This window comes from Bombina bombina, chromosome 2 (genome assembly GCF_027579735.1).
Source record: "Bombina bombina isolate aBomBom1 chromosome 2, aBomBom1.pri, whole genome shotgun sequence".
NCBI classification, from domain to species: Eukaryota; Metazoa; Chordata; class Amphibia; order Anura; family Bombinatoridae; genus Bombina; species Bombina bombina.
In genome coordinates, this window is record NC_069500.1 from 350,395,587 (window position 1) to 350,422,705 (window position 27,119).

Below are 27,119 nucleotides of genomic sequence, written 5' to 3' on the forward strand. Positions count from 1 at the left end.
AGGTCATTTACATTTTTTCCTTTACAGTATAGTCAGTGGATCAGCAACTAATTGTGATAAAATAACTCTACTTTTTCCTCACTGGAAGACAGACTTTGTCTGGTATAAACAGTTACATTGTATTTTAACTAACTAACATAGTGTCATAACTTACAAGTATGGCCCAAAGTTCAAGGGCCCACATGGTGATCAACATATCCCCCCAACCATCTCCTACAAGACATTAAACTTTCCAACCCTTATTTCCTTAGAGAACAAGAAAGAAAAAAGGAAACATAAAGTGAATACAGCTTTGGTATACTTATCTATCCATCGTCCCTTTCTTTAATAACCTTCGGGTAATCACATAGAGTTCCTCCCCTCTAAAAGGGGGTATACCCAAATAAGGGACATGTGTCTTTCTTCTTCAACTTTTGTTGATGTGACGCAAACTCCTCAAGTTTTCCGTTTCTTTTCTGGTATCCTGGTCCATTGCTTCTGTTGGGTTTTATTCCCCTGACTGAGTTGATCTGAGGGACCTCCCTGTTGTGAGAGATCCGGAGGCTCCATCTTTAGCTTACGACATACTTATGGAATCTCCCACGGTTCTTTAATGAAGAATGACTTGTTCTCCCACGTTATGTGGAGGGCAAAAGGAAACCCCCATCTATATGGGACCTGATTTTTCCTTAGTAAAGAAGTTGAAGGCCGAAGAGAGCTTCTTCTGTGTAGTGTCCTCAAGCATAAATCCTGGAAGAACTGAATAACATTGCCCTGATACTTAAATGTTGGGTTCTTCCTTGCTGCAGCTAGTATTTCTTCCTTTTCTTGAAAGCGTAGCATCCTTATGATGACATCTCTGGGAGGTTCTTCCCCCTTAGGCTTGGGCCTGAGTGCCCGATGTGATCTTTCCATCTGGAATTTCTCCTCTCCAGCTGAGCCAGTGATGGAATGAAAAAGGTTGAGCAAATATGCACTCAGCTCCTTAGGGCCAATTGATTCTGGAACTCCTTTTAGCCGCAGATTAGATCTGCGGCTCCGATTTTCTAAATCTTCCAGCTTGTCATATATATCGTCAATGTCCGCCTGTTGGGAGGAGACCTTTTCTGTCATTTCATTTAGACCATCTACCATAGAGTCTCCGCTTTCCTCTAGGGTGTTTACCCGAGATCCTAAATCTACTACCTCCTTTTTCAGCTCTGCTATACTATTGGTCACAGAGTTTTGCAAGCTTTCCATTTTTTCCAAAAGTTTCTCAAAGTTCGTATTTATGTCCCGCTTGGAGACCAGGTGAACCAAATCAGCCTTAGTTATGGGCCTTGTATCTGTTGCCCCTTCTGTGGGATGCTCATCCATATCCCTCTCTTCATCAGAATGCTGTGCTTGTATATCAGAGGCTTTATCCCCCTTTGCGGATCTGAAAAAGAGGCTAGAGGCCGATTGTTTGCTTAGAGGGTTTACCTTAGTATTCTTTCTTGCAGCCATTTTGGCGCGTCACTGACGCGAGTGTAAGAATTCTAAGTACTGTCCTTTAGTGGTATCACAGGCCAAACCTCCTCCTTTATCTTCTAACAGGCAGAAATAGAGAAGCAATGTATATTTACTCCTTTGAGTATAGAGTTGATAACTGTAGAACCGGGGAGAAGGGTGCTATATGTAATGGCAAGTTACAGGCTGTTTAAGTCATATTTTCCTGCACAGTTTCAAGTATATGGGAGATTACATATTTGCTGATACACGATGTGGGATTTGCTTCCTCCTTCTCTCCTCCAACACATTAATAAACATTCTCAAAGTCTGTCTTTCTTGACCCTTTCAGTGGATCCTTCAGGGCCCCAGGTGTATTAAAACAAGCAGCTTGGGGGGGGGGAGCCTGGAGTGCCCGAGAATGGCCACACAATTTGTCTGCTCTGACTCTGGCTGCACTATAAATGATTCTAATTCCTTCTAACTGATGAGATGAACCCTGTAAAACTGCTCGAGTATACCTTGGACTTTAGCCTACAAGCTGACAAAGCTGAATTTAATGCCGGACGTCACCCCTTGGATCTAGGAACGGAGCTACATCTGGTTCCTATATGAATGGTAGCCATTTTACAGACCTCGTGGCTACAGTTTTTTCCACCTACAGCCAGGCTTCCAGTTTCTGAGGACTATTACCATCATCAAAACCCCCCGGCAGGTACCCTTGGTGGGCCTGTCGTTAGGACGCAGTGTTACCTCAACAATCACTGCAGTACCATAACGCATAAGAGTGTGTACCTCTGCATGATCTTACTCAGTGTGCTGACCAGCTGATCTACATACAATCGCATTATGGACGCGGAGGGAGTTACTACCTTTTTTGATGCACTGAGAAACCTGCTGTCAGTTCACCATGCCGTCCTGGAGAAATCGCTAACTGCCGCATTTAACCTTGGAGCTCTCACAGTACCCCAACAACCTACTTCACCCGGACCCATTCTGGCGACACGAGTTAGCGGTAGCACTTTGGGGCCCCGGTGCTACATACTTACCCTACCGGATGAAAACAAGGCCTCCGCTATTCCAGGTCCGGTAACAGGCTCTAAAGTATTTGGAGAAGCTACTACCAGCCGAGTAACATCGGGAGGCGTAACCTGTATGGAGAGTGGTGTTGCCGGGGTAGCGGAGGTCCAACAAATCTCTCTGCTTGCCGCGGAGAGAGCCCTTACTGAGAGCTTAGCCCAAGACCAAGAAGGTAAGGGGCCAGAGCTGACTTCATTAACCTGGAAAGCCCCCTGTTATACCGCTGTTGGGCTGGTTTCTATGGTCGGTACTCAGAGCTATCACCTTACTGTGCCTGCCTATGTAAGACTCAGACTTTGGGCCACTCGACGAGTACCTAGGCAAATTGACTCTGACAAAAGGACTCGCACTGGAATTGGTTAAGCTGATGGGTTTAACTATAATTACGTTTAATACTGTATTTATACCCACCCAGTTTCATATGCAAATTTTTTTTTCTTTTATGTTATTTTCAGCGTTATACTGTGTATTATGGCTTAACTGTTTTAGCAATCTCCCATATTTGTGCTATGTCATTCATAATTGCATTTCAGCTTGCAGGGGTATATTTGTTTATACAATCTAATTTTTCCTGATATTAGGGCCATCCTACCAAATTTGATCTAGCTACTTACTTTTCTACTAACCCACTAATGCACTTGTCCTGCAATTAACATTTTCCCACAGGGCGTACTCTTCTTTTCCCCCTAGTAGCTAACTAATGACAGTCTTAGATACAGCTCAGTAGAAGATTTTTCTAAATTAACCTCATGTCATATGTTTGCTACACGCTTATCTTATTGTTAGTATGGACGGACTGTGTGGTGCTGCGTGACCTGCGGCCGGGGTGATGCACTTCACACTTATCTGACATAACTAGCATCTATATTTAGCAACACATAGAAAAAAATTAATTTAGATCTGAACTGAGGCTATTCATACAAGTAACTTCTTTGTTTGTTTTACCCCTGTCTGATTACTATATGACAAGCCCTAAGTCTGACCTTCTTTTTAATTAAGTTGGCATAGAAAACTCATAGTATGCATTATTGTACGCTAGCATTATTCTACCTGGTTTGCATCAAATACTCTAAATTTGCTTTACCTTTCTATCAATGCTCACAGTTGTGTCAACAGCAGGTTATCCTAGAGTGTTCACTGAAGTATTTCTATTTAGTAGCACTTAGAACATGAATCCAGATTTGAATTAAGATTGCTCATACAAGTAACTTCTCTGTTTGTTTTATCCCTACCTGTTTACTATTTGGCAAGTCTTGAGATTGTCCCTTTTTCTAAGTGGGTCAGCACAGAAAATTTACAATATATAATAGGGTACACTAGCATTATTTCACCTAGTTTGCACCCAATACGTTAAACTTGCTTTTTTTTCTCTCATGTTATCCACAGATGTGTTATTTTTCTCTCTCATGTTATCCACAGATATGTTAATAGCAGCTTAATCTAGAATGTTTATTGTAAAATGAGGTTTGTCAGTTGAGATCCAAAAGCGGTCTCCTTTATTGGAATTAACCTCCTTCTCTTAGACTTTGCAGTGATGAGGCCCATGAGTGACCTGTGTCCATTAGGAGGGTAGCAGATCATTGGGCATCCAAATTATTCGCTATACTTATTGACTTCTGTTTTAGAACTGTATACTGTACGTCTGAAGCTTCTTGTCGTGAGATTTATATATTGCAGCGAATATTGTATCTTATTGTCTTATGTTTTTGTATGCCTTATTTCAAACCTCAATAAAAATTATATATAAAAAAAAAAAACAAGCAGCTTGTTCCCCTATAGTTATCCCTAGGGAAAGTTCACCACGCTTTTCTCTCGGTATTCATATAAGTTATATGGGCCTATGTGACATCTCTCATTCACTGCATTGATATAACTGCTGCATGCAGAGTTTATATAATTTTGTCTTTCTTATCCCTGGCAGCTTGTTACCTTTTGCATCCTCTATCTCCCCCGGTTCAATCTTTGTAAATGTCCCTTTTTTCCATTATAGCTATGGCTCCCATTAAAGGTTATGTGGCCCAGAAGCTATTCTGGTTATTTATCAAGATCCCCTTGCTATGCAGGTCTGTGTCAGCAAGGCCTTTATCACTCCGTAGCTTAGGAGCTGCAGAAACCAACCTCACCCTCTTCCTCCCTCACTTGCCGCTTATTTACATCTGTCTCCTTCTTGTTGAGACCCTTTATTATAATTTTAAGCCTCTTACCGACCTCGGCTATCGAGTTCTGCAGCGGCTGCAGCCTTTTCTTAAGAAAGTTTCTCCACGTGGGCTGTGAAAATGGCGACAGGCCTTCCTGTCAGAAGTCTCCACAAAATCTTGCTTAACACAGAAAGAATCTTTGCTCCGATGTCTGTAAAGTAGTGTCTGGGTGTTCTGCACCCCATCCGCTCACATTCTGTGTCTGATGTGCCTGTAGCACTGATTTCTTGCCTTTATTCTCCTTCTCCTGCACGGAGCTCTCAGCTTAAGCAGCCATTCCCTTGCTGCTCCAGACTCCGCCTCCTTTTTATACTTTTTAAAGGGACACTGAACCCACATTTTTTTCTTTCGTGATTCAGATAGAGCATGCAATTTTAAGCAACGTTCTAATTTACTCCTATTATCAAATTTTCTTCATTCTCTTGCCATCTTTATTTGAAATGCAAGAATGTAAGTTTAGATGCCGGCCCATTTTTGTGAACAACCTGGGTTGTTCTTGCTGATTGGTGGATAAATCCATCTACCAATAAAAAAGTTCTGTCCAGAGTACTGAAGCCAAAAAAAAGCTTGGATGCCTTTTTAAATAAAGATGGAAAGAGAACGAAGAAAAATTGATAATAGGAGTAAATTACAAAGTTGCTTAAAATTGCATGCTCCATCTGAATCAAGTAAAAAAATGGGTTCAGTGTCCCTTTAAGTCAAAATTAAACTTTCATGATTCAGATAAACAACATTCCAATTTACTTCCATTAATAAATTCCCTTAATTAATTAAATGAAGTAAATTGGAATGTTGTTTACAATTACATGCTTTATCTGAATCATGAAAGTTTAATTTTGACTTAAAGGGACATGACACCCACATTTTTTCTTTTATGATTTAGAAAGAGAATGCATTTTTAAACATCTTTCTAATTTACTTCTATTATCTAATTTGTTTTATTCTCTTGATATTCTTTGCTGAAAAGCATATCTAGATATGCTCAGTAACTGCTGATTGGTTACTGCACATAGAAGCCTAATGTGATTGGCTCACCCATGTGCATTGCTTTTTCTTCAAATAAGGATATCTAAAAAATGAAGCAAAATAAATAATAGAAGTAAATTGTAATGTGGTTTAAATGTGTATGTTCTATCTGAATCATGATAGAAAGATTTTGGGTTTAGTGGCTCTTTAAGTGTTCATTTTAAAAGTCTAAAAAGTCTAGTTAAAGGACTGTGCAAAGTCTATTTATATTTAGTTTTTGAGCTCCTACTGAGCATGTGCAAGAATTCACAGAATATCATATAGTTATATACTTGATGATAAAAAATGTTAGGCTTCTAGTAACGTGCTAAGTTATTAGGTGTCTTACATGAAAACAATTTTTTTTAATCACTACACAATAATACACTGACAAAGTTGACTTACTAGCGTTCAAGGTGTTGGTAGATTGGCCTTACCTTTGTGGATTCCTCTCTGTGCTCAGCAGACTTTTGAGCAGTGTTGCAGTAGATCCAGGCCCCATGTATATTGACACTGGGAACCTGGATTGAACACCATGCAGGTCCAGGTTCCAGTCTATATTGACAATATGGGGTCCCTTAAATATGAGACAAAGCATTGCTTTTGGCCATAGTTTAGGGTCCCAACAGCATTTTTTATCACAGCCCAAGTCCTAATGCTGACTGAGCAGGGGCGTAACAATAAAGAGTTGCGCTTTTTCAGTATAGCATAGAAAGTATACAGTGTGACAGATTCTAGTCACTATGGCAAACGGGCTCCCTGTATTCATTGAGCCCTTTTCTATTGTAAGGTGTATCCAGTCCACGGATAATCCATTACTTGTGGGATATTCTCCTTCCCAACAGGAAGTTGCAAGAGGACACCCACAGCAGAGCCGCTACATAGCTCCTCCCCTAACTGCCATACCCAGTCATTCTCTTGCAACTCTCAACAAAGATGGAGATAGTAAGAGGAAAGTGGTGAAATATAGCTAGTTTTTGTCTTCAATCAAAAGTTTATTATTTTTAAATGGTACCGGAGTTGTACTATTTTATCTCAGGCAGCATTTAGAAGAAGAATCTGCCTGCGTTTTCTATGATCTTAGCAGAAGTAACTAAGATCCACTGCTGTTCTCACGTATGTCTGAGGAGTGAGGTAACTTCAGAGGGAGAATGGCGTGCAGGTTATCCTGCAATGAGGTATGTGCAGTTTTAAGTTTTTCTAGGGATGGAATTGCTAGAAAATGCTGCTGATACCGGATTAATGTAAGTTAAGCCTAAATACAGTGATTTTATAGCGACTAGTATCAGGCTTACTATTAGAGATATATACTCTTATAAATGTGCAATATAAAACGTTTGCTGGCATGTTTAATCGTTTTTATATATGCTTTGGTGATAAAACTTATTGGGGCCTAGTTTTTTCCACATGGCTGGCTTGATTTTTGCCTAGAAACAGTTTCCTGAGGCTTTCCACTGTTGTAGTATGAGTGGGAGGGGCCTATTTTAGCGCTTTTTTGCGCAGTTAAAATTACAGACAGAGACATTCAGCTTCCCTCAGCAGTCCCCTGCATGCTATAGGACACCTCTGAAGGGCTCTAAAGGCTTCAAAAGTCGTTTATTGAGGAAGGTAGGGCCACAGCTGAGCTGTGGCAGTTGTTGTGACTGTTTAAAAATCGTTTTTTGATCCGTTTTTTGCATTAAGGGGTTAATCATCCATTAGCAAGTGGGTGCAATGCTCTGCTAACCTATTACATACACTAAAAATTTAGTTTGAATTACTGCCTTTTTTCACTGTTTTTCAAATTTTGACAAAATTTGTTTCTCTTAAAGGCACAGTACCGTTTTTTATATTTGCTTGTTAACTTGATTTAAAGTGTTTTCCAAGCTTGCTAGTCTCATTGCTAGTCTGTATAAACATGTCTGACATAGAGGAAACTCCTTGTTCATTATGTTTAAAAGCCATGGTGGAACCCCATATGAGAATGTGTACTAAATGTATTGATTTCACTTTAAACAATAAAGATCAGTTTTTATCTTTAAAAATTTATCACCAGAGGATTTTGACCAGGGGGAAGTTATGCCGACTAACTCTCCTCACGTGTCAGACCCTTTGACTCCCGCTCAAGGGACTCGCGCTCAAATGGCGCCAAGTACATCAAGGACGCCCATAGCGATTACTTTACAAGACATGGCGGCAGTCATGGATAATACACTGTCAGCGGTATTAGCCAGACTACCTGAATTTAGAGGAAAGCGTGATAGCTCTGGTGTTAGGCATAATACAGAGCATACAGACGCTTTAAGAGCCATGTCTGATACTGCCTCACAATATGCAGAAGCTGAGGAAGGAGAGCTTCAGTCTGTGGGTGATATCTCTGACTCAGGGAAACCTTGATTCTGATATTTCTACTTTTAAATTTAAGCTTGAGAACCTCCGTGTTTTGCTTAGGGAGGTTTTAGCTGCTCTGAATGACTGTGACACAATTGCAGTGCCAGAGAAATTGTGTAGACTGGATAAATACTTTGCAGTGCCGGTGTGTACTGAGGATTTTCCAATACCTAAAAGGTTTACAGAAATTATTAATAAAGAGTGGGATAGACCCGGTGTGCCGTTTCCCCCCCCCCATAGACGCCACCACACGGGACTTATGGCAAACGGTCCCTAAGGTGGAGGGAGCAGTTTCTACTTTAGCAAAGCGTACTACTATCCCTGTCGAGGACAGTTGTGCTTTTTCAGATCCTAAGAATAAAAAATTAGAGGGTTACCTTAAGAAAATGTTTATTCAACAAGGTTTTATCCTGCAGCCCCTTGCATGCATTGCTCCTGTCACTGCTGCTGCGGCGTTCTGGTTTGAGTCTCTGGAAGAGGCTTTACAGACGACTCCTTTGGAGGACATACTTAACAAGCTTAGAGCACTTAAGCTAGCTAATTCTTTTGTTTCTGATGCCATTGTTCATTTGACTAAACTAACGGCTAAGAATTCTGGATTTGCCATCCAGGCGCGTAGGGCGCTATGGCTCAAATCTTGGTCAGCTGACGTGACTTCAAAGTCTAAACTACTTAACATTCCCTTCAAGGGACAGACCCTATTCGGGCCTGGTTTGAAGGAAATTATTGCTGACATTACTGGAGGTAAAGGTCATGCCCTTCCTCAGGACAGGTCCAAATCAAGGGCCAAACAGACTAATTTTCGTGCCTTTGGAAACTTTAAGGCAAGTGCAGCATCAACTTCCTCTGCTACAAAACAAGAGGGAACTTTTGCTCAGTCCAAGACGGCCTGGAAACCTAACCAGTCCTGGAACAAAAGCAAGCAGGCCAAAAAGCCTGCTGCTGCCTCTAAGACAGCATGAAGGAATGGCCCCCTATCCGGTAACGGATCTAGTAGGTGGCAGACTTTGTCTCTTCGCCCAGGCGTGGGCAAGAGATGTTCAGGATCCCTGGGCGTTGGAGATTATATCTTAGGGGTATCTTCTGGACTTCAAGGCTTCTCCTCCACAAGGGAGATTTAACCTTTCTCGATTATCTGTCAACCAGATAAAGAAAAAGGCATTCTTACACTGTGTGCAAGACCTCCTAGTTATGGGAGTGATCCATCCAGTTCCAAAGGAGGAACAGGGACAGGGATTTTACTCATATCTGTTTGTGGTTCCCAAAAAAGAGGGAACCTTCAGACCAATCTTGGATCTAAAGATCTTAAACAAATTCCTCAGAGTTCCATCATTCAAAATGGAAACTATTCGGACCATCCTACCTATGATCCAGGAGGGTCAATATATGACTACGGTGGATCTAAAGGATGCTTACCTTCACATTCCGATACACAAAGATCATCATCGGTTCCTAAGTTTGCCTTTCTGGACATGCATTACCAGTTTGTGGCTTTTCCCTTCGGTTAGCTACAGCCCCAAGAATTTTTACAAAGGTTCTGGGGTCGCTTCTGGCGGTCCTAAGGCCGCGGGGCATACGGACATAGTTCTGGAAAAGAGTTCTCTGTCCCCACTCACAAGAGTCTCCTTCCTAGGGACTCTGATAGATTCTGTAGAAATGAAAATTTACCTGACGGAGTCCAGGTTATCAAAACTTCTAAATTCTTGCCGTGTTCTCCATTCTATTCCGCGCCCTTCGGTGGCTCAGTGCATGGAGGTAATCGGCTTAATGGTAGCGGCAATGGACATAGTTCCGTTTTCGCGCCTACATCTCAGACCGCTGCAACTATGCATGCTCAGTCAGTGGAATGGGGATTACACAGATTTGTCCCCTCTACTAAATCTGGATCAAGAGACCAGAGATTCTCTTCTCTGGTGGCTATCTCGGGTCCATCTGTCCAAAGGTATGACCTTTCGCAGGCCAGATTGGACAATTGTAACGACAAATGCCAGCCTTCTAGGTTGGGGTGCAGTCTGGAACTCCCTGAAGGCTCGGGGATCGTGGACTCAGGAGGAGAAACTCCTCCCAATAAATATTCTGGAATTGAGGGCAATATTCAATGCTCTTCAGGCTTGGCCTTAGTTAACAACCCTGAGGTTCATCAGATTTCAGTCGGACATCATCACGACTGTGGCTTACATCAACCATCAAGAGGGAACAAGGAGTTCCTTAGCGATGTTAGAAGTCTCCAAAATAATTCGCTGGGCAGAGAAACACTCTGGCTACCTATCAGCGATCCATATCCCAGGTGTAGAGAACTGGGAGGCGGAATTTCTAAGTCGTCAGACTTTTCATCCGGGGGAGTGGGAACTCCATCCGGAGGTGTTTGCTCAATTGATTCATCGTTGGGACAAACCAGAACTGAATCTCATGGCGTCTCGCCAGAACGCCAAGCTTCCACCGTTTCCTCTGCTCCCTCGACTGATTGCCAGAATCAAGCAGGAGAGAGCATCTGTGATTTTGATAGTGCCTGCGTGGCCACGCAGGACCTGGTATGCAGACCTAGTGGACATGTCATCCTTTCCACCTTGGACTCTGCCTTTGAGATGAGACCTTCTACTTCAAGGTCCTTTCAATCATCCAAATCTAATTTCTCTGAGACTGACTGCATGGAGATTGAACGCTTGATTTTATCAAAGCGTGGCTTCTCAGAGTCTGTCATTGATACCTTAATACAGGCACGAAAGCCTGTTACCAGGAAAATCTACCATAAGATATGGCGCAAATATCTTTATTGGCGTGAATACAAGACTTACTCATGGAGTAAGATTAGGATTCCCAGGATATTAACTTTTCTCCAAGAGGGTTTGGAGAAAGGATTATCAGCTAGTTCTTTGAAGGGACAGATCTCTGCACTGTTCTTTTGCACAAGCGCCTGGCGGATGTTCCAGACGTTCAGGCGTTTTGTCAGGCGTTGGTTAGAATCAAGCCTGTGTTTAAACCTGTTGCTCCCCCATGGAGCTTATATTTGGTTCTTAAAGTTCTTCAAGGGGTTCCGTTTGAACCTCTTCATTCCATAGATATCAATCTTTTATCTTGGAAAGTTCTCTTTTTGATGGCTATTTCCTCGGCTCGTAGAGTCTCCGAGTTATCTGCTTTACAATGTGATTCTCCTTATCTGATCTTCCATGCAGATAAGGTAGTTCTGCGTACAAAACCTGGATTTTTGCCTAAGGTGGTGTCCACTAAGAATATCAATCAAGAGATGATTGTTCCATCATTGTGTCCTAATCCTTCTTCAAAGAAGGAACGTCTTTTACATAATCTGGATGTGGTTCGTGCTTTAAAGTTTTACTTACAAGCTACTAAAGATTTTCGTCAAACATCTGCTTTGTTTGTTGATTACTCTGGACAGAGAAGAGGTCAAAAGGCTTCGGCAACCTCTCTTTCTTTTTGGCTAAGAAGCATAATCCGCTTAGCCTATGAGACTGCTGGACAGCAGCCTCCTGAAAGGATTACAGCTCATTCTACTAGAGCTGTGGCTTCCACTTGGGCCTTTAAAAATGAGGCTTCTGTTGAACAGATTTGCAAGGCGGCGACTTGGTCTTCGCTTCATACTTTTTCCAAATTCTACAAATTTGATACTTTTGCTTCTTCGGAGGCTATTTTTGGGAGAAAGGTTTTACAGGCAGTGGTACCTTCCGTTTAAGTACCTTGTCCCTCCCTTCATCCGTGTACTTTAGCTTTGGTATTGGTATCCCCCAAGTAATGGATGATCCGTGGACTGGATACACCTTACAAGAGAAAACACAATTTATGCTTACCTAATAAATTTATTTCTCTTGTGGTGTATCCAGTCCACGGCCCGCCCTGTCATTTTAAGGCAGGTCTAAATTTTAATTAAACTACAGTCACCACTGCACCCTATGGTTTCTCCTTTCTCGGCTTGTTTCGGTCGAATGACTGGATATGGCAGTTAGGGGAGGAGCTATGTAGCGGCTCTGCTGTGGGTGTCCTCTTGCAACTTCCTGTTGGGAAGGAGAATATCCCACAAGTAATGGATGATCCGTGGACTGGATAAACCACAAGAGAAATAAATTTATCAGGTAAGCATAAATTGTGTTTTTTTGACTAGATAAAGCATTATTTATACAGTCTGTTACATGTCTTAACCATCTGTTTTTTTTTTTTGTTTTTTTTTTTGTTTTAGCTAAAGACACCGATATAATTGATGAAGCTATTTATTACTTCAAAGCTAATGTTTTCTTCAAAAACTATGAAATCAAGGTATGATTTGTTGGGTGATGTTATATTGGCTATTATAATCTTTAATTAATGCACATAATAATATTATAAAAACCAGAAAAGCATATTAAAAAATGGATTTTGAATGTATTCCTTATATTTATTTGCAGAATGAAGCTGATCGGACATTAATATACATCACTCTTTATATTTCTGAATGCTTAAAAAAGTTGCAAAAGGTGAGTTTTAATCATTTACATCAACTAATACACCACATCCCTCTATAGTAAAAGCCCCTAAAATGCTGTGCTTTAATTTAAAATGTTACAGAAAAGAAATATATATTTTGCCGTTAGATTGTGCGACTTCTACTGATTGGGTCAGCAGCAGTTTCCAATCTGGACCAACAGTTCTCTGAAGCTCCAGATTGTACTTTAACTATGCATTTAACCCAATTTGTGGGGGTTAAACACATAGACTTGCAGTGGTCACTAGTGATAAAATTGCACACTCTATTTACATGATGTACCCTGTGTGTACAGTGTGTCTGTGTTTGAGTTTTTTTTGTTTTAAAAAAAAAAACAAAAAAAAAACCTTCCATAAGCTGTTAATGCACATTAAACACTAAATAACTGCAGATATTGGCCTGTGATTAATATGAGGTATATTTTTAGAAATTGTATTAGTTGTTTAAATATGAAAGCAATACGTGTAAAATGTTAGTGTTCATAAAGCAGTGGGTGCTGCCATGTTGTAACCTAGATTTTCTGCTGAGGTCAATCAGGGACTGTTTTAGAATGTGCAACCAATGGTTGTGTGAAATATAGCAGTGTTAAGCATGGGGTCTGCACTGTCCAGGAGTTGGAAAGCCCACAATTTTTTTTTACTACATATAATTTTTATGTTACAATCTCAGTGTTTTAGTGTCCCTTTAAACAAAGTAAATGTTGCTTTAAAAGTAGTGACCCCAGGACATCACTGAGAAAACTAGTTTAGTTCTTAATTGTTAACAAATGCACAGAAAACTGTGCAGGGGCTATTAGTCAAAAAATAAATTAGTCTAGCATTACAGAGCATTTGTTTTGTTTGCTTTTTGAATTTGTGTCCCTTAAAAGTGTAGTATTTTCCAGGATAAAAGGAATCTGGAAAAGATTTTTGAAGGTTAATAACTTGTATTCAGAAATCAATTGGGGTTGCTGTAAATTGCAGAAATAGTAGTTGGTGCGTAGATTAGCAGTCAATAAGAAGTGGTATATACATACATTAATAGAATACAAGAGTGCCCAGTACAAGATCATCTAATGATTAACCCCTTAAGCCATTCGAACGTAGCTCTACGTCATCGGGTACATAGCCAATCGTACTGCAAATCTTAGCTCTACACCCAATATGCTGGAACCCCAAGCAGTCTCGGTTGTCAAGATCATACCATATGAAGGTAGATTGTCAGATCATTACAGACAGTGACACTGTAGCGATTATCCGTTGGTGTTGGTGGGAGGTGTGGAAGGGAAGGCAGGTGGTCACCCCAGCGGTGGAGGGGGGAGGGAAGTTTGGCATACTACGATACAGAAAAATACATTTTGAAAGGAGAGGGAGGGATGGAACACTACACTACAGAAAAGGATAAATCAAAGCAGGGTGCCTAACAAAAAAAATTAGATTGTGGGGTGGGTGAGGGGGACCCCTACACTACAGAAAAAATAATTAAAACAAAAAATACAATAAACTGGGTACTTGCTTACAGCTGTGGGAAGGGGGGGGGTTAGAGAACTGTTGGGGGGGTCAAGAAGGTGGCAGGGTTGAGGAGGGATCCCTACACTGCAGAAAAAAATAATAAAAAAAAAATGCTCTAAGCTGTATACTGACAGACTTTCTGAAAGTACCTAAGATGGTGGTGTTTGGAAGGGAGATGTTAGGTGGGAGTGTAATCCCTACATTACAATACAATACAATACTATTACCCTTACCAGCTAACTAATTAACCCCTTCACTGCTGGAAATTTCATAAGTGTGGTGCACAGCTGCAGTAAGCAGCCTTCTAATTACCAAAAAGCAATAGCAAAGCCATGCATGTCTGCTATTTCTTAACAAAAAGGATCCCAGGGAAACTTTTACAACCATTTGCGGTTATGACTGCACAAGCGGTTTGTATAATTTCAGTGGTATTGATCTAGGCCCATTTTGGTATATTATATGCCACAACCCATATAATTATTTTATATATATATATATATATATATCTATCTATATCTCTATCTCTATCTCTATCCCTTTTTCTGATTAAATGGAGTGATAGCAAAAATGCTAAAAATTCTCTGGTATTTTGGGCATGTTTTTTTTTTCTCCCTGAATTTTCCGGTAGCTAAAGGCGTTAATGTAATGTAGGCCCTAAACATAACTAATAAAAAAATCAAAATGTATGCTTACCTGATAAATTTATTTCTCTTGTGGTGTATCCAGTCCACGGGTTCATCCATTACTTGTGGGATATTCTCCTTCCCAACAGGAAGTTGCAAGAGGACACCCACAGCAGAGCTGTCTATATAGCTCCTCCCCTTACTGCCACCCCTAGTCATTCGACCAAAGACAAGCAAGAAAAAGGAGAAACTATAGGGTGCAGTGGTGACTGTAGTTTAAAAATAAAAAACACCTGCCTTAAAGTGACAGGGCGGGCCGTGGACTGGATACACCACAAGAGCTAGAAATTTATCAGGTAAGCATAAATTTTGTTTTCTCTTGTAAGGTGTTTCCAGTCCACGGGTTCATCCATTACTTGTGGGATACCAATAACAAAGCTTTAAGACACGGATGAAGGGAGGGACAAGGCAGGAACTTAAATGGAAGGCACCACTGCCTGCAAGACCTTTCTCCCAAAAATAGCCTCAGAGGAAGCAAAAATATAAAATTTGTAGAATTTAGAAAAAGTATGAAGCGAAGACCAAGTCGCCGCCTTACAAATCTGTTCAACAGAGGCCTCATTTTTAAAAGCCCATGTGGAAGCTACCGCTCTAGTGGAATGAGCTGTAATTCTTTCAGGAGGCTGCTGAGATTATGCTTCTCAGCGAAAGAGAAGATGCCGAAGCCTTTTGGCCTCTCCTCTGTCCAGAGTAGACAACAAACAATGCAGATGTTTGACGAAAATCCTTAGTAGCTTGTAAATAAAACTTTAAAGCATGAACCACGTCAAGATTGTTTACTAGACGTTCCTTCTTTGAAGAAGGATTAGGACACAGTGACGGAACTACAATCCTCCTGATTGATATTCTTATTAGATACCACCTTAGGAAGAAATCCAGGTTTGGTACGCAACACTACCTTATCTGTATGGAATATCCGATAAGGGGAATCACACTGTAAGGCAGATAACTCTGAAACTCTTCGAGCCGAAGAGATAGCTACCAAAAACAGAACTTTCCAAGATAAAAGCTTGATATCTATGAAATGCAGAGGTTCAAACGGAACCCCTTGAAGAACTTTAAGAACTAAATTTAAACTCCATGGCGGAGCAGCAGGTTTAAACACAGGCATGATTCTATCTAAAGCCTGACAAAACGCCTGAACGTCTGGAACATCTGCCAGACGCTTGTGCAGAAGAATAGACAGAGCAGAAATCTGTCCCTTTAAGGAACTAGCTGACAATCCCTTCTCCAATCCTTCTTGGAGAAAGGATAATATCCTAGGAATCCTGACTTTACTCCATGAGTAACCCTTGGATTCACACCAGTGAAGATATTTACACCATATCTTATGATAGATTTTCCTGGTGACAGGCTTTCGAGCCTGAATTAAGGTATCAATGACCGACTCGGAGAAACCACGTTTTGATAAAATCAAGCGTTCAATCTCCAAGCAGTCAGACGCAGAGAAATTAGATTTGGATGTTTGAATGGACCTTGGAGTAGAAGGTCCTGCCTCAGCGGCAGAGTCCATGGTGGAAGGGATGACATGTCCACCAGATTTGCATACCAAGTCCTGCGTGGCCACGTAGGTGCTATTGAAATCACCGAAGCTCTCTCCTGCTTGATCTTGGCAATCAGACGAGGGAGGAGAGGAAATGGTGGGAACACATAAGCCAGGCTGAAGGACCAGGGCACTGCTAGAGCATCTATCAGCGCTGCCTGAGGATCTCTTGACCTGGACCCGTAACAGGGAAGCTTGGTGTTCTGACGAGACGCCATCAGATCCACTTCTGGTTTGCCCCATAGTTGAATCGGCTGGGCAAATACCTCCGGATGGAGCTCCCACTCCCCCGGATGAAAAGTCTGCCGACTTAGAAAATCCGCCTCCCAGTTCTCTACTCCTGGGATATGGATAGCTGAGAGATGGCAAGAGTGAACCTCTGACCATAGAATTATCTTTGAAACCTCCAACATTGCCAGGGGGCTTCTTGTCCCCCCCTGATGGTTGATATAGGCTACAGTCATGATATTGTCCGACTGAAATCTGATGAACCTGACCGCAGCTAGTTGAGGCCAAGCCTGAAGAACATTGAATATCGCTCTCAGTTCCAGAATGGTTATCGGAAGGAGGGCTTCCTCCTGAGTCCACGAACCCTGAGCCTTCAGGTAGTTCCAGACTGCGCCACAGCCCAGAAGGCTGGCATCTGTCGTGACTATAGTCTACTCTGGCCTGCGGAAACTCATTCCCCTGGACAGATGGACCAGAGAGAACCACCAGAGAAGAGAATCCCTGGTCTCTTGATCCAGATTTAGCAGAGGGGACAAATCTGTGTAGTCCCCATTCCACTGATTGAGCATGCAAAGTTGCAGTGGTCTGAGATGTAGGCAGGCAAACGGAACTATGTCCATTGCCGCTACCATTAGGCCGATTACACTGAGCCACTGACGGCCGAGAAGTGGAATGAAGAGCACGGCAGGAAGTTAGAAGCTTTGATAACCTGACCTCTGTCAGAAAATTTTTCATTTCTACTGAATCTATCAGTGTTCCTAGCAAGGAAACTCTTGTTAGAGGGGAAAGAGAACTCTTTTCTTCGTTCACCTTCCACCCGTGAGACCTCAGAAAGGCCAGAACAATGTCCGTATGGGACTTGGCGATTTGAAAAGTCGACGCCTGAATCAGAATGTCGTCTAGGTAAGGAGCCACCGCTATGCCCCGTGGCCTTAGAACCACCAGCAGGGTCCCTAGAACCTTCGTAAAGATTCTTGGTGCCGTGGCTAACCCGAAGGGAAGAGCCACAAACTGGTAATGCCTGTCTAAGAAGGTGAACCTGAGGAACTGATGATGATCTCTGTGAATCGGAATGTGGAGATAAGCATCCTTTAAGTCCACGGTAGTCATATATTGACCCTCCAGGATCATAGGGAGGATGGTTCGGCTAGTCTCCATCTTGAAGGATGGGACCCTGAGAAATTTGTTTAGGATCTTGAGATCCAAGATTGGTCTGAAAGTTCCCTCTTTTTTGGGAACTATAAACAGATTTGAATAGAAGCCCTGCCCCTGTTCATCCCTTGGAACTGGGTGGATCACTCCCATAACCAGCAGGTCTTGAACACAACGTAAGAATGCCTCTCTCTTTATCTGGTTTACAGATAATTGTGAGAGATGAAATCTCCCCTTTGGAGATGAAGCTTTGAAGTCCAGAAGATATCCCTGGGAAACTATCTCTAATGCCCAGGGATCCTGGACATCTCTTGCCCAAGCCTGGGCGAAGAGAGAGAGTCTGCCCCCCACTAGATCCGATCCCGGATCGGGGGCTACTCCTTCATGCTGTCTTAGAGGCAGCAGTATGTTTCTTGGCCTGCTTCCCCTTGTTCCAAACCTGGTTAGGTCTCCAGACTGGTTTGGGCTGGGCAAAATTTCCCTCTTGTTTTGCATTAGAGGAAACTGAAGCTGCGCCATTCTTGAAGTTTCGAAAGGAACGAAAATTATTCTGTTTGGTCATTAACTTATTGGACCTATCCTGAGGAAGGGCGTGACCTTTTCCTCCAGTAATATCAGAAATGATCTCCTTCAGACCGGGCCCGAATAGGGTCTGTCCCTTGAAGGGGATGTTAAGAAGCTTAGACTTTGAAGTAACGTCTGCTGACCAGGACTTAAGCCATAGCGCCCTATGCGCCAAAATGGCAAAACCTGAATTCTTAGCCGTTAGCTTGGCTAAATGAAAAATGGCGTCAGAAATAAAGGAGTTGGCTAACTTAAGAGCTTTAATCCTGTCTAGAATATCGTCTAACGGGGTCTCCACCTGTAGAGCCTCCTCAAGAGACTCAAACCAAAAAGCCGCTGCAGCAGTAACTGGGGCAATGCATGCAAGAGGCTGGAGAATAAAACCTTGATGCATAAAAATTTTTCTTAAGGAGATCCTCCAATTTTTTATCCATAGGATCTAGGAAAGCACAACTGTCCTCGACGGGGATAGTTGTACGCTTAGCTAGGGGGGAGACTGCTCCCTCCACCTTAGGAACCGTCTGCCACAAGTCCCGTATGGTGGCATCTATGGGAAACATCTTTTTAAAAGCAGGAGGGGGAGAGAACGGCACACCTGGTCTATCCCATTCCTTAGTAATAATTTCCGAAAACCTCTTAGGGACTGGAAAAACATTGGTGTAAACAGGTACTGCAAAGTATTTGTCCATTTTACACAATTTCTCTGGAACCACAATGGGGTCACAGTCATCCAGAGTCCCTAAAACCTCCTTAAGCAATAAGCGGAGGTGTTCAAGCTTAAATTTAAACGCTGTCATCTCAGAATCAGACTGAAGTAACGCCTTCCCTGAGTCTGAAATATCACCCACAGATAGAAGCTCACCTGCCTCGGCTTCTGAGCATTGTGAGGGTATATCGGACACAGGCAATAAAGCGTCAGAAAGCTCTGTATTAATTCTAGCCCCAGAGCTGTCTCGCTTTCCTTGTAGCCCTGGCAGTTTGGAAAATACCTCTGTGAGGGTAGCATTCATAACTGCCGCCATGTCCTGTAAGGAATTAGACGCGCTATATAGTTATAGGTTCTGACACATGGGGAGAGTTAGATGGCATAATCTCCCTCTTTTCAGTCAGAGAATCCCCTGGAGATAAATCTTTAAGCGCCATAATATGGTCTTTATAGTTTATAGAAATTTCAGTACATTTGGTACACATTCTAAGAGTGGGTTCCACAATGGCTTCCAAACATATTGAACAAGGAGTTTCCTCTGTCAGACATGTTTAACAGACTAGTAATGAGACAAGCAAGCTTGGAAAACACTTTAATAAAGGTGAAACGGCAATTAAACAAAAACGTTACTGTGTCTTTAAGAGAAAAAAACTAGCACTTAAACTGCAAAACAGTGAAAAAATACAGTAAAATCTTTGAAATTTTTACAGTGTGAGTAAGGGACTAAAGCAGCATTGCACCCACTTGCAAATGGATGATTAACCCCTTAGGCCCCAAACCAGATTGAAAAACGTTAAAAATCAATTGAGCACCATGCCACAGCTCTGCTAAGGCTCCTACCTGCCCTTAAATACGATTTTGTGCAGAAATAACCCCTTTGAAATGGTTCTCAGATGCCAGAGGACTCTTCTAGGGAAGCTGGATGTCTCAGTCTGTATTAAAACTGCGCAGTTAGAGCACTAAAATAGGCCCCTCCCACCATGTACTGGATGTCAGAGGGGCCTTAAGAAATTACTCCTAGGAGTATCTGACTAGCCATGTGGAAACTAGGCCCCAAATAAAGACTTATCTCTCTCAGAGAAAAAACGTCTTATTTATGAAATCATGTAACCGTTTTGTCACTAAGCAATATGAATATTAACATGAGTATTACCCTGTTATGTAAGCATGATCCCAGTCGCTGTTAAATCACTGCATCAGGCTTACCTCAAATACACAAGGCTCTGTCAGCATTTTCTAGAACTTATTCCTCTCTAGAAATAAAAATACTGAACATACCTCAAAGCAGGTAATCTGCAGACTGTTCCCCCAACTGAAGTTTTCCCATACTCTTCAGTTATGTGTGAGAACAGCAATGGACCTTAGTTACAAACCGCTAAGATCATCAAATCTCCAGGCAGAATTCTTCTTCCAATTTCTGCCCGAGAGAAAAATAGTACAACGCCGGTACCGTTTAAAAATAACAAACTCTTGATTGAAGGTAAAACTACATTAAGTCACCACATATCTCTTGATACTTCCTTTCTTGTCGAGAGTTGCAAGAGAATGACTGGGGGTGGCAGTTAGGGGAGGAGCTATATAGACAGCTCTGCTGTGGGTGTCCTCTTGCAACTTCCTGTTGGGAAGGAGAATATCCCACAAGTAATCGATGAACCCCGTGGACTGGATACACCTTACAAGAGAAAAATAAATTTTAAAAAAGAACTGAGTGGTTGGAGTTGTTTTTGAGAGTTTAAAGGGGGTGTTTTCTACTTAACCAATTCACTTTACATTTTCCCATTTTGTATCGGTTGTCAGTTTTAATACCTATATAAAATCATATTTATTTATCCTATCTAATAGTATTATCCTTTGAAAAATGTAGCTTATAATGAAGCTGTTACCATGTCAAACTGTCAACATCTGGTAGATAAATAAGACATACTTTTTTTTTTTTTTTTCCTTTACATAGCCAGAGCGCATATACTTGCTCGTTATTATCTGCCCTAGAAATCTGTATTCATAATATGTGCAATTGATATGTTTTTTCTTGCCTATTTCAGTGCAATTCTAGAGGACAGGGAGAAAAGGAGATGTACACATTAGGAATTACAAACTTCCCTATCCCTGGAGAGCCAGGATTTCCACTTAATGCCATGTATATAAAACCTTCCAACAAGCAGGAGGATGGTAAGCATGCATACAACATAATTGTACAGTACATTGTTTAGCAGGCTGGGTCAGTAACTATAACCTAGGTTTGTAGCAAACTTTCAATTCAATGCATATTTAAAAAAACACGTTTAAAATTGCCAGATCTTGCATGTATATGCATTTAAATTGTGTCTTGTGGTGTCACATTTTCCTTTTACAGAGGTCATGAGGGCTTATTTACAGCAGCTGAGACAAGAGACGGGGTTAAGGCTTTGTGAGAAGGTATTTGATCCTCAGACAGACAAACCAAGCAAGGTAAAAATATAGTTTTATTTTTCTTATAAAAACACTGCCTGTATGCGATTTTAACTACTGATAGCTGACTGTCATGTATTAGTTACTGAAATTCTAAAACACAAAAGGCTGAGTTTTATAGGGACATACATTAACATGCCAGCAGAGTATATACATTGTCAGAACCTATTAACACATTGTTTTCTATAGCCAAATCCACCCACCACTTGCCTTATTTGGAGTGGAGTAGACAAGGCACTGTAATTTAGTTAACAAAACATGTACTTGCAGTTCCTTTTCTGATGCCAATTAGGGACAAATATGTAGCTAAGTTAGGCTTATTAAGTCTGCAGTTTGCATGTACAATTCTCACAATCGGAAAAGCCACACTTTTTAGATTATAGAGATTAATTGCATGAAAAGAGGTCAAAATAAATAATGTATGTACAGCTGTGCTCATAAGTTTACATACCCTGGCAGAATTTATGATTTCTTGGCCATTTTTCATTTATGATTTCTTGGCCATTTTTCAGAGAATATGAATGATAACACAAAAACTTTTCTTTCACTCATGTTTAGTGTTTGGCTGAATCAATTTATTATCAATCAACCGTGTTTACTCTTTTTAAATCATAATGACAACAGAAACTACCCAAATGACCCTGATCAAAAGTTTACATACCCTGGTGATTTTGGCCTGATAACATGCACACATGTTGACACAAAGGGGTTTGAATGGCTATTAAAGGTAACCATCCTCACCTGTGATCTGTTTGCTTGTAATTAGTGTGTGTGTATAAAAGGTCAATGAGTTTCTGGACTCCTGACAGACCCTTGCATCTTTCATCCAGTGCTGCACTGACATTTCTGGAGTCATGAGGAAAGAAAAAGAATTGTCCAAGGATCTGCGGGAAAAGGTAGTTGAACTGTATAAAACAGGAAAGGGATATAAAAAGATATACAAGGAATTGAGAATGCAAATCAGCAGTGTTTAAACTCTAATCAAGAAGTGGAAAATGAGGGGTTCTGTTAAATAACATACTGCATTCATCTTGCCATCAATTCTGACCAAATTTCCTGTGCCTTTGTAGCTCACACATCCCCAAAACATCAGTGATCCACCTCTGTGTTTCACAGTAGGAATGGTGTACCTTTCATCATAGGCCTTGTTGACTCCTCTCTTTTGCGTTTCCCATGACTCCGAATCCAGAAACGTCAGTGCAGCACTGGATGAAAGATGCAAAGGGTCTGTCAGGAGTCCAGAAACTCATTTACCTTTTATACACACACACTAATTACAAGCAAACAGATCACAGGTGAGGATGGTTACCTTTAATAGCCATTCAAGCCCCTTTGTGTCAATTTGTGTGCATGTTATCAGGCCAAAATCACCAGGGTATGTAAACTTTTGATCAGGGTTATTTAGGTAGTTTCTGTTGTCATTATGATTTAAAAAGAGTAAACACAGTTGATTGATAATAAATGGCTTCAGCCAAACACTAAACATGAGTGAAAGAAAAGTTTTTGTGTTATCATTCATATTCTCTGAAAAATGGCCAAGAAATCATAAATTCTGCCAGGGTATGTAAACTTATGAGCACAACTGTATATTGCAAAAAAAATAATATATATATATATATATATATATATATATATATATATATATATATATATATATATATATATATATAATTGTTTTTTGTTTGTTTGTATTACAAAATACAAAATATTTTGTATCTCTTTTTAATTACATGATAAAATGTTGGACTAACAATAATTTCATGAATGTTCTAGATTATCAGCTATAGCTAAACTACAATTCAAGCATTTACGTTGGCTATACCCTTCTTTAATCACCCCATGTTCTTTGTCTTGCAGTGGTGGACATGTTTTGTAAAAAAGCAGTTCATGAACAAGTCCCTCTCTGCTCCCGGACAGTGAAATGAGTAAGGACGCAACAAACAGAATTTCATAGCTTTGCAGCAAGTGATTTGGTGTTTACCCTGTTCAAGGACCTTTTTATACTGTTATAATGCAAATGTATCATTTAAAAGATGGAAAACGGTATTTGTGAAATGTTCATTGTTAAGCTGGTGCTTATTAAAATTGGTTATAAATCTTTTCCTGATCTTGGCCTCTAATAAATGTATTATTAAAGGAATTGTGCATATAGTGTAACATAATCAATGGTTCCTGTGCTCAGGGATTAAAGGTACATAAACACTTTGTGATTTACTAGACGCTTGTGTATTATATGATAAATGAACAAATGCGCCAAATGTGAACACATTCTGAATATGTTAACACCTAGTTTGTTGCTGTTGTTTTTTGATGGCCAAATTACCCCTGCCACTTGCCTTATTTGGAAGAGTGAAATTTTCGAGTTAAATTACAGGACAATTAGACAAAATAAATAGTATGTATTAATACAGGTAGAAAACTCATTATCCAAACAGAAAAGGTTTGGATTTGGGAATAGTTTGAATTTCTGAATATTTGCAACTGTAAAATGGGAAAGTTTAGAGAGGGGATGGAATCAAGTGTAAGCAACAATCTCTTATGTCCTTTAGGCAATATTTACTTGACATAATACAACTTATACAGGCAACCTAAAGGTAGTTTTATATCATTTTGTATACATAGTAGCATCACAAAGATAGTACAGTTCTGTAATCAGGTCATATTTGTTGTTTTAAATAAATATAGACTATTATTTGCATTTTAGAACACAAAAACCAAACCAGAGGCAGAGAAGATGGAAACAAAAGTAATTTTTTCTATTTTAAACATTTTTTTTTATTGAGGTCATGAAGTACATTTAATACAAATTACAATCAGTTAGTCAAATATTAGCTTCATATCTGATCTGATGTGTATTAAGGGGGTTATAGTCCTCATTTTTCTTTTTCTTCCTCTTATGTTAATGATAGGTCACTCTTGGACCTGATAAACAGTTTAAAGTCCAATTCTAGGGGGCTGTGATTAAGCATAACAAAGAATAAACAATAAAAGAAAAACTACATCTTGTGAAGAAATAGTGCTCAGAAGAACAGATCTTTAAGATATACAAGATGCACATGCCAAAATTAGACAATTTACCAGTGCATGTTTTAATGTTATACATAGAGTAATGAAATAGCCAAGATACTACAATATCTCACAGCGCTCATAAAGTTTTCCTACAAGCTCCTGGGTACAAAAGGGTACCTAGCCAACCCTTAAATATGGATTTAAAATTAAGAAAAAATATAGACCTAGGAGCGCCAAATTAAGGCAGAGGAAATGAAATAAATTATACCAACGACTGTAAGAGTAAAACTCCTATATCATATAGGATAACAAGTAAACAACGTCCTAAGATTTACAAAATGTTGACACCAATATTCCTATTGATATCTGATGTAGATAAATACAGATATTGTATATAAATACAAATGTGATACAATTTATTACAAATGCAAATGGGATACAATTAATCACAGTTACAACTTATTGGGTAAAATCATGGATCCATGTTACAGTACATACAAATTATATAAAACACAATCATATAGTATAAAAGAGACTTGTATAAAATGCAGATGGTAATAAAGATGGTAATAAAATTGATATTGGAATAAATATAGCTGAAATTGGGTACAATATTCCCTAAACGCTGTGCAAAATTGCATAAAAAACTCCAAATGTAAGGTGACAAGCTGTGGTGACAAAAAATATATGCAAAGGAAGGGGGGGGGGGCTCAAAAATCAAACATGTGAAAGTGATCAAAAACTGTCCATACAAAAAATATGAGAAAAAAATGAAAAAATGAAGAGTGAAAAAAGTTTGGAACGAAAATAAGTGTCCGTGATGAAAAGTCAATTTTGAAACAAAGATAGTGATATAAAGTTCCAAAATGAAGGTGTGTGTATGTGAATGAATCTTCCTTAAGTCTCCTCAAATGAAGGTTCCAAATAATATGGATGTGGTGGATAGAGGAATGTCCGGTAAAACCTGGGGTGTAATCCCTATATCCAACCTATAAAAGAAATACACAATAGTGCAATATTGCTAACAAATAACATGTAATGTAGAATAAAAGCTCACCAATTCTGCCAACGCGTTTCGGCCCAAAACTGGGCCTTTTTCAAGACTATTAGGTGCTGTGTGATGGTGGCTCTATTTAAGAATATTACTAACCAATCACTGATGTCAGTGTTTTGGAGCTTGTTTTTTGGCGCCAAATGTCAACCCGGAGGGAGATGTGGGTGTCAAATACTGAATAAGTCTACATAAGTTATATTTATTGACGTGGCTGGATGCGATATTAACAATGGTTACTTAAAGGGATTTTGTTTCAATCTTCATTATTTTAGGTTGGTAATACCGAGATTGTCCTTAATGTTTCTGCTGCTCGATATAACCGGAAGTACCTAGAGTGTACCTGACTTGTGTTCTATATCCGGTTTCGCTCTGTGTTCTATTTCCGGTAGATTTGTGATCACTTCCGGTATGGGTATTTGGCGGTACGGGTCGCATGGCCTTATTTAGCGGGTATTTCTATGATATTCTATGAAATGGCCAATCATAAAAGTTGTGCTATTACTTCATAAGAAGTATATGGTAAATTATCGGAAAGGATCTGAAAATTATCTTTAGGTATACAATACTACTTAATGACATATAAAAGTACATATAAAAAAATGAATACAAAAATAAAATAGTCGTCCATAAAAGCAAGTGAACCAGAATGGCTGTGGTAAAAGACGCTGGCACATGTTCATGAGAAAATAAACAAATAAACAGTAAACATATAAATACACATAATTTGAAACACAGGGTAAAATCAATAATTTAAAATACAAAATGCAAATGGTGTAAAAAATGTGTAAAACATCGGCATAGATAATATTTAGATTGGGATAATCATAACGCTCAAGTTGTCTTTAAAAAGGGGGGTGTAAAATATAAAATTCATAAAATTCCTTAAGGAAGCGGGATAAGTATACAATAGAACAATAGAGTGTGTTAGGAAACAATTCCATAAATGTAATATATGGGAAGTGTATTCCTAAGAGTCCTTCACATGGTGTGAATAAGTTAAAATACAATCAACTAATATAATTGTTCCAGGGACTGGCTAAAAAGAATGGGTTATATAGAAACATTGTGGGAGAGGGTCGGAGTTCTGGATTTATGTCAATGGAGATAAAATAAGAACTATCGTACCTTAGGGATGTCTGTTCATATTTAAAGAATACCTTGGGAGAATCAGAGATAACTCCAAATCTAGCTAGTATGAAAATACATGCTAAGGGGTTATGTGGTCCCCCAAATAAACTATTTCCCAGAATTCTTCATTTTAGGCTTAATAGGTGTGACAAATCTTCCCTGTTTAAACCCCTAGGGTATAGGCAGTCCATATTAAAGATCCATCTGTATTCTGCTATTAATAGTCTTTTTTCTTGATCTCCACCCCTCCAATTGGGTGTGACTAGTTGGATGCCAATATAGCTAAAATCTTTTTGTTTGGCCTGATGTTGGGTTAAAAAATGTCTATATAGTGCTGTTTCGGTGTTTTTGTGTTTAATCTTTAATAGGTGCTCCCTGATCCGGTCTTTCAGGATTCTGGATGTTTGTCCTATATATTGGAAACCGCAACTGCACCATATCATATAGATCACTCCTTTACTACTACATTTTATAAGGTCCTTGATTTTGTATTTAACCTTCGTGTTAAACGAGGTATATTCTTTTGTTTTCACTCCCCTCTGAC

The 27,119-nt window shown here is 39.9% G+C and overlaps 1 protein-coding gene across 1 annotated transcript in view; it reads left to right on the top strand.

Annotated features, from left to right (window-relative positions):
* The window catches only part of ARPC3 (actin related protein 2/3 complex subunit 3), a 44,242-nt gene extending 20,758 nt beyond the window's left edge, over window positions 1-23,484 (top strand). Inside the window, exons 3-7 of the mRNA XM_053701729.1 lie at window positions 12,289-12,365; window positions 12,494-12,562; window positions 20,979-21,105; window positions 21,290-21,384; window positions 23,242-23,484. Of these exons, the coding sequence (XP_053557704.1) occupies window positions 12,289-12,365; window positions 12,494-12,562; window positions 20,979-21,105; window positions 21,290-21,384; window positions 23,242-23,304 (431 nt within the window). The 3' untranslated portion in view covers window positions 23,305-23,484. The remainder of the gene's footprint in view (window positions 1-12,288; window positions 12,366-12,493; window positions 12,563-20,978; window positions 21,106-21,289; window positions 21,385-23,241) is intronic.
* The last annotated feature ends 3,635 nt before the right edge of the window (window positions 23,485-27,119 follow it).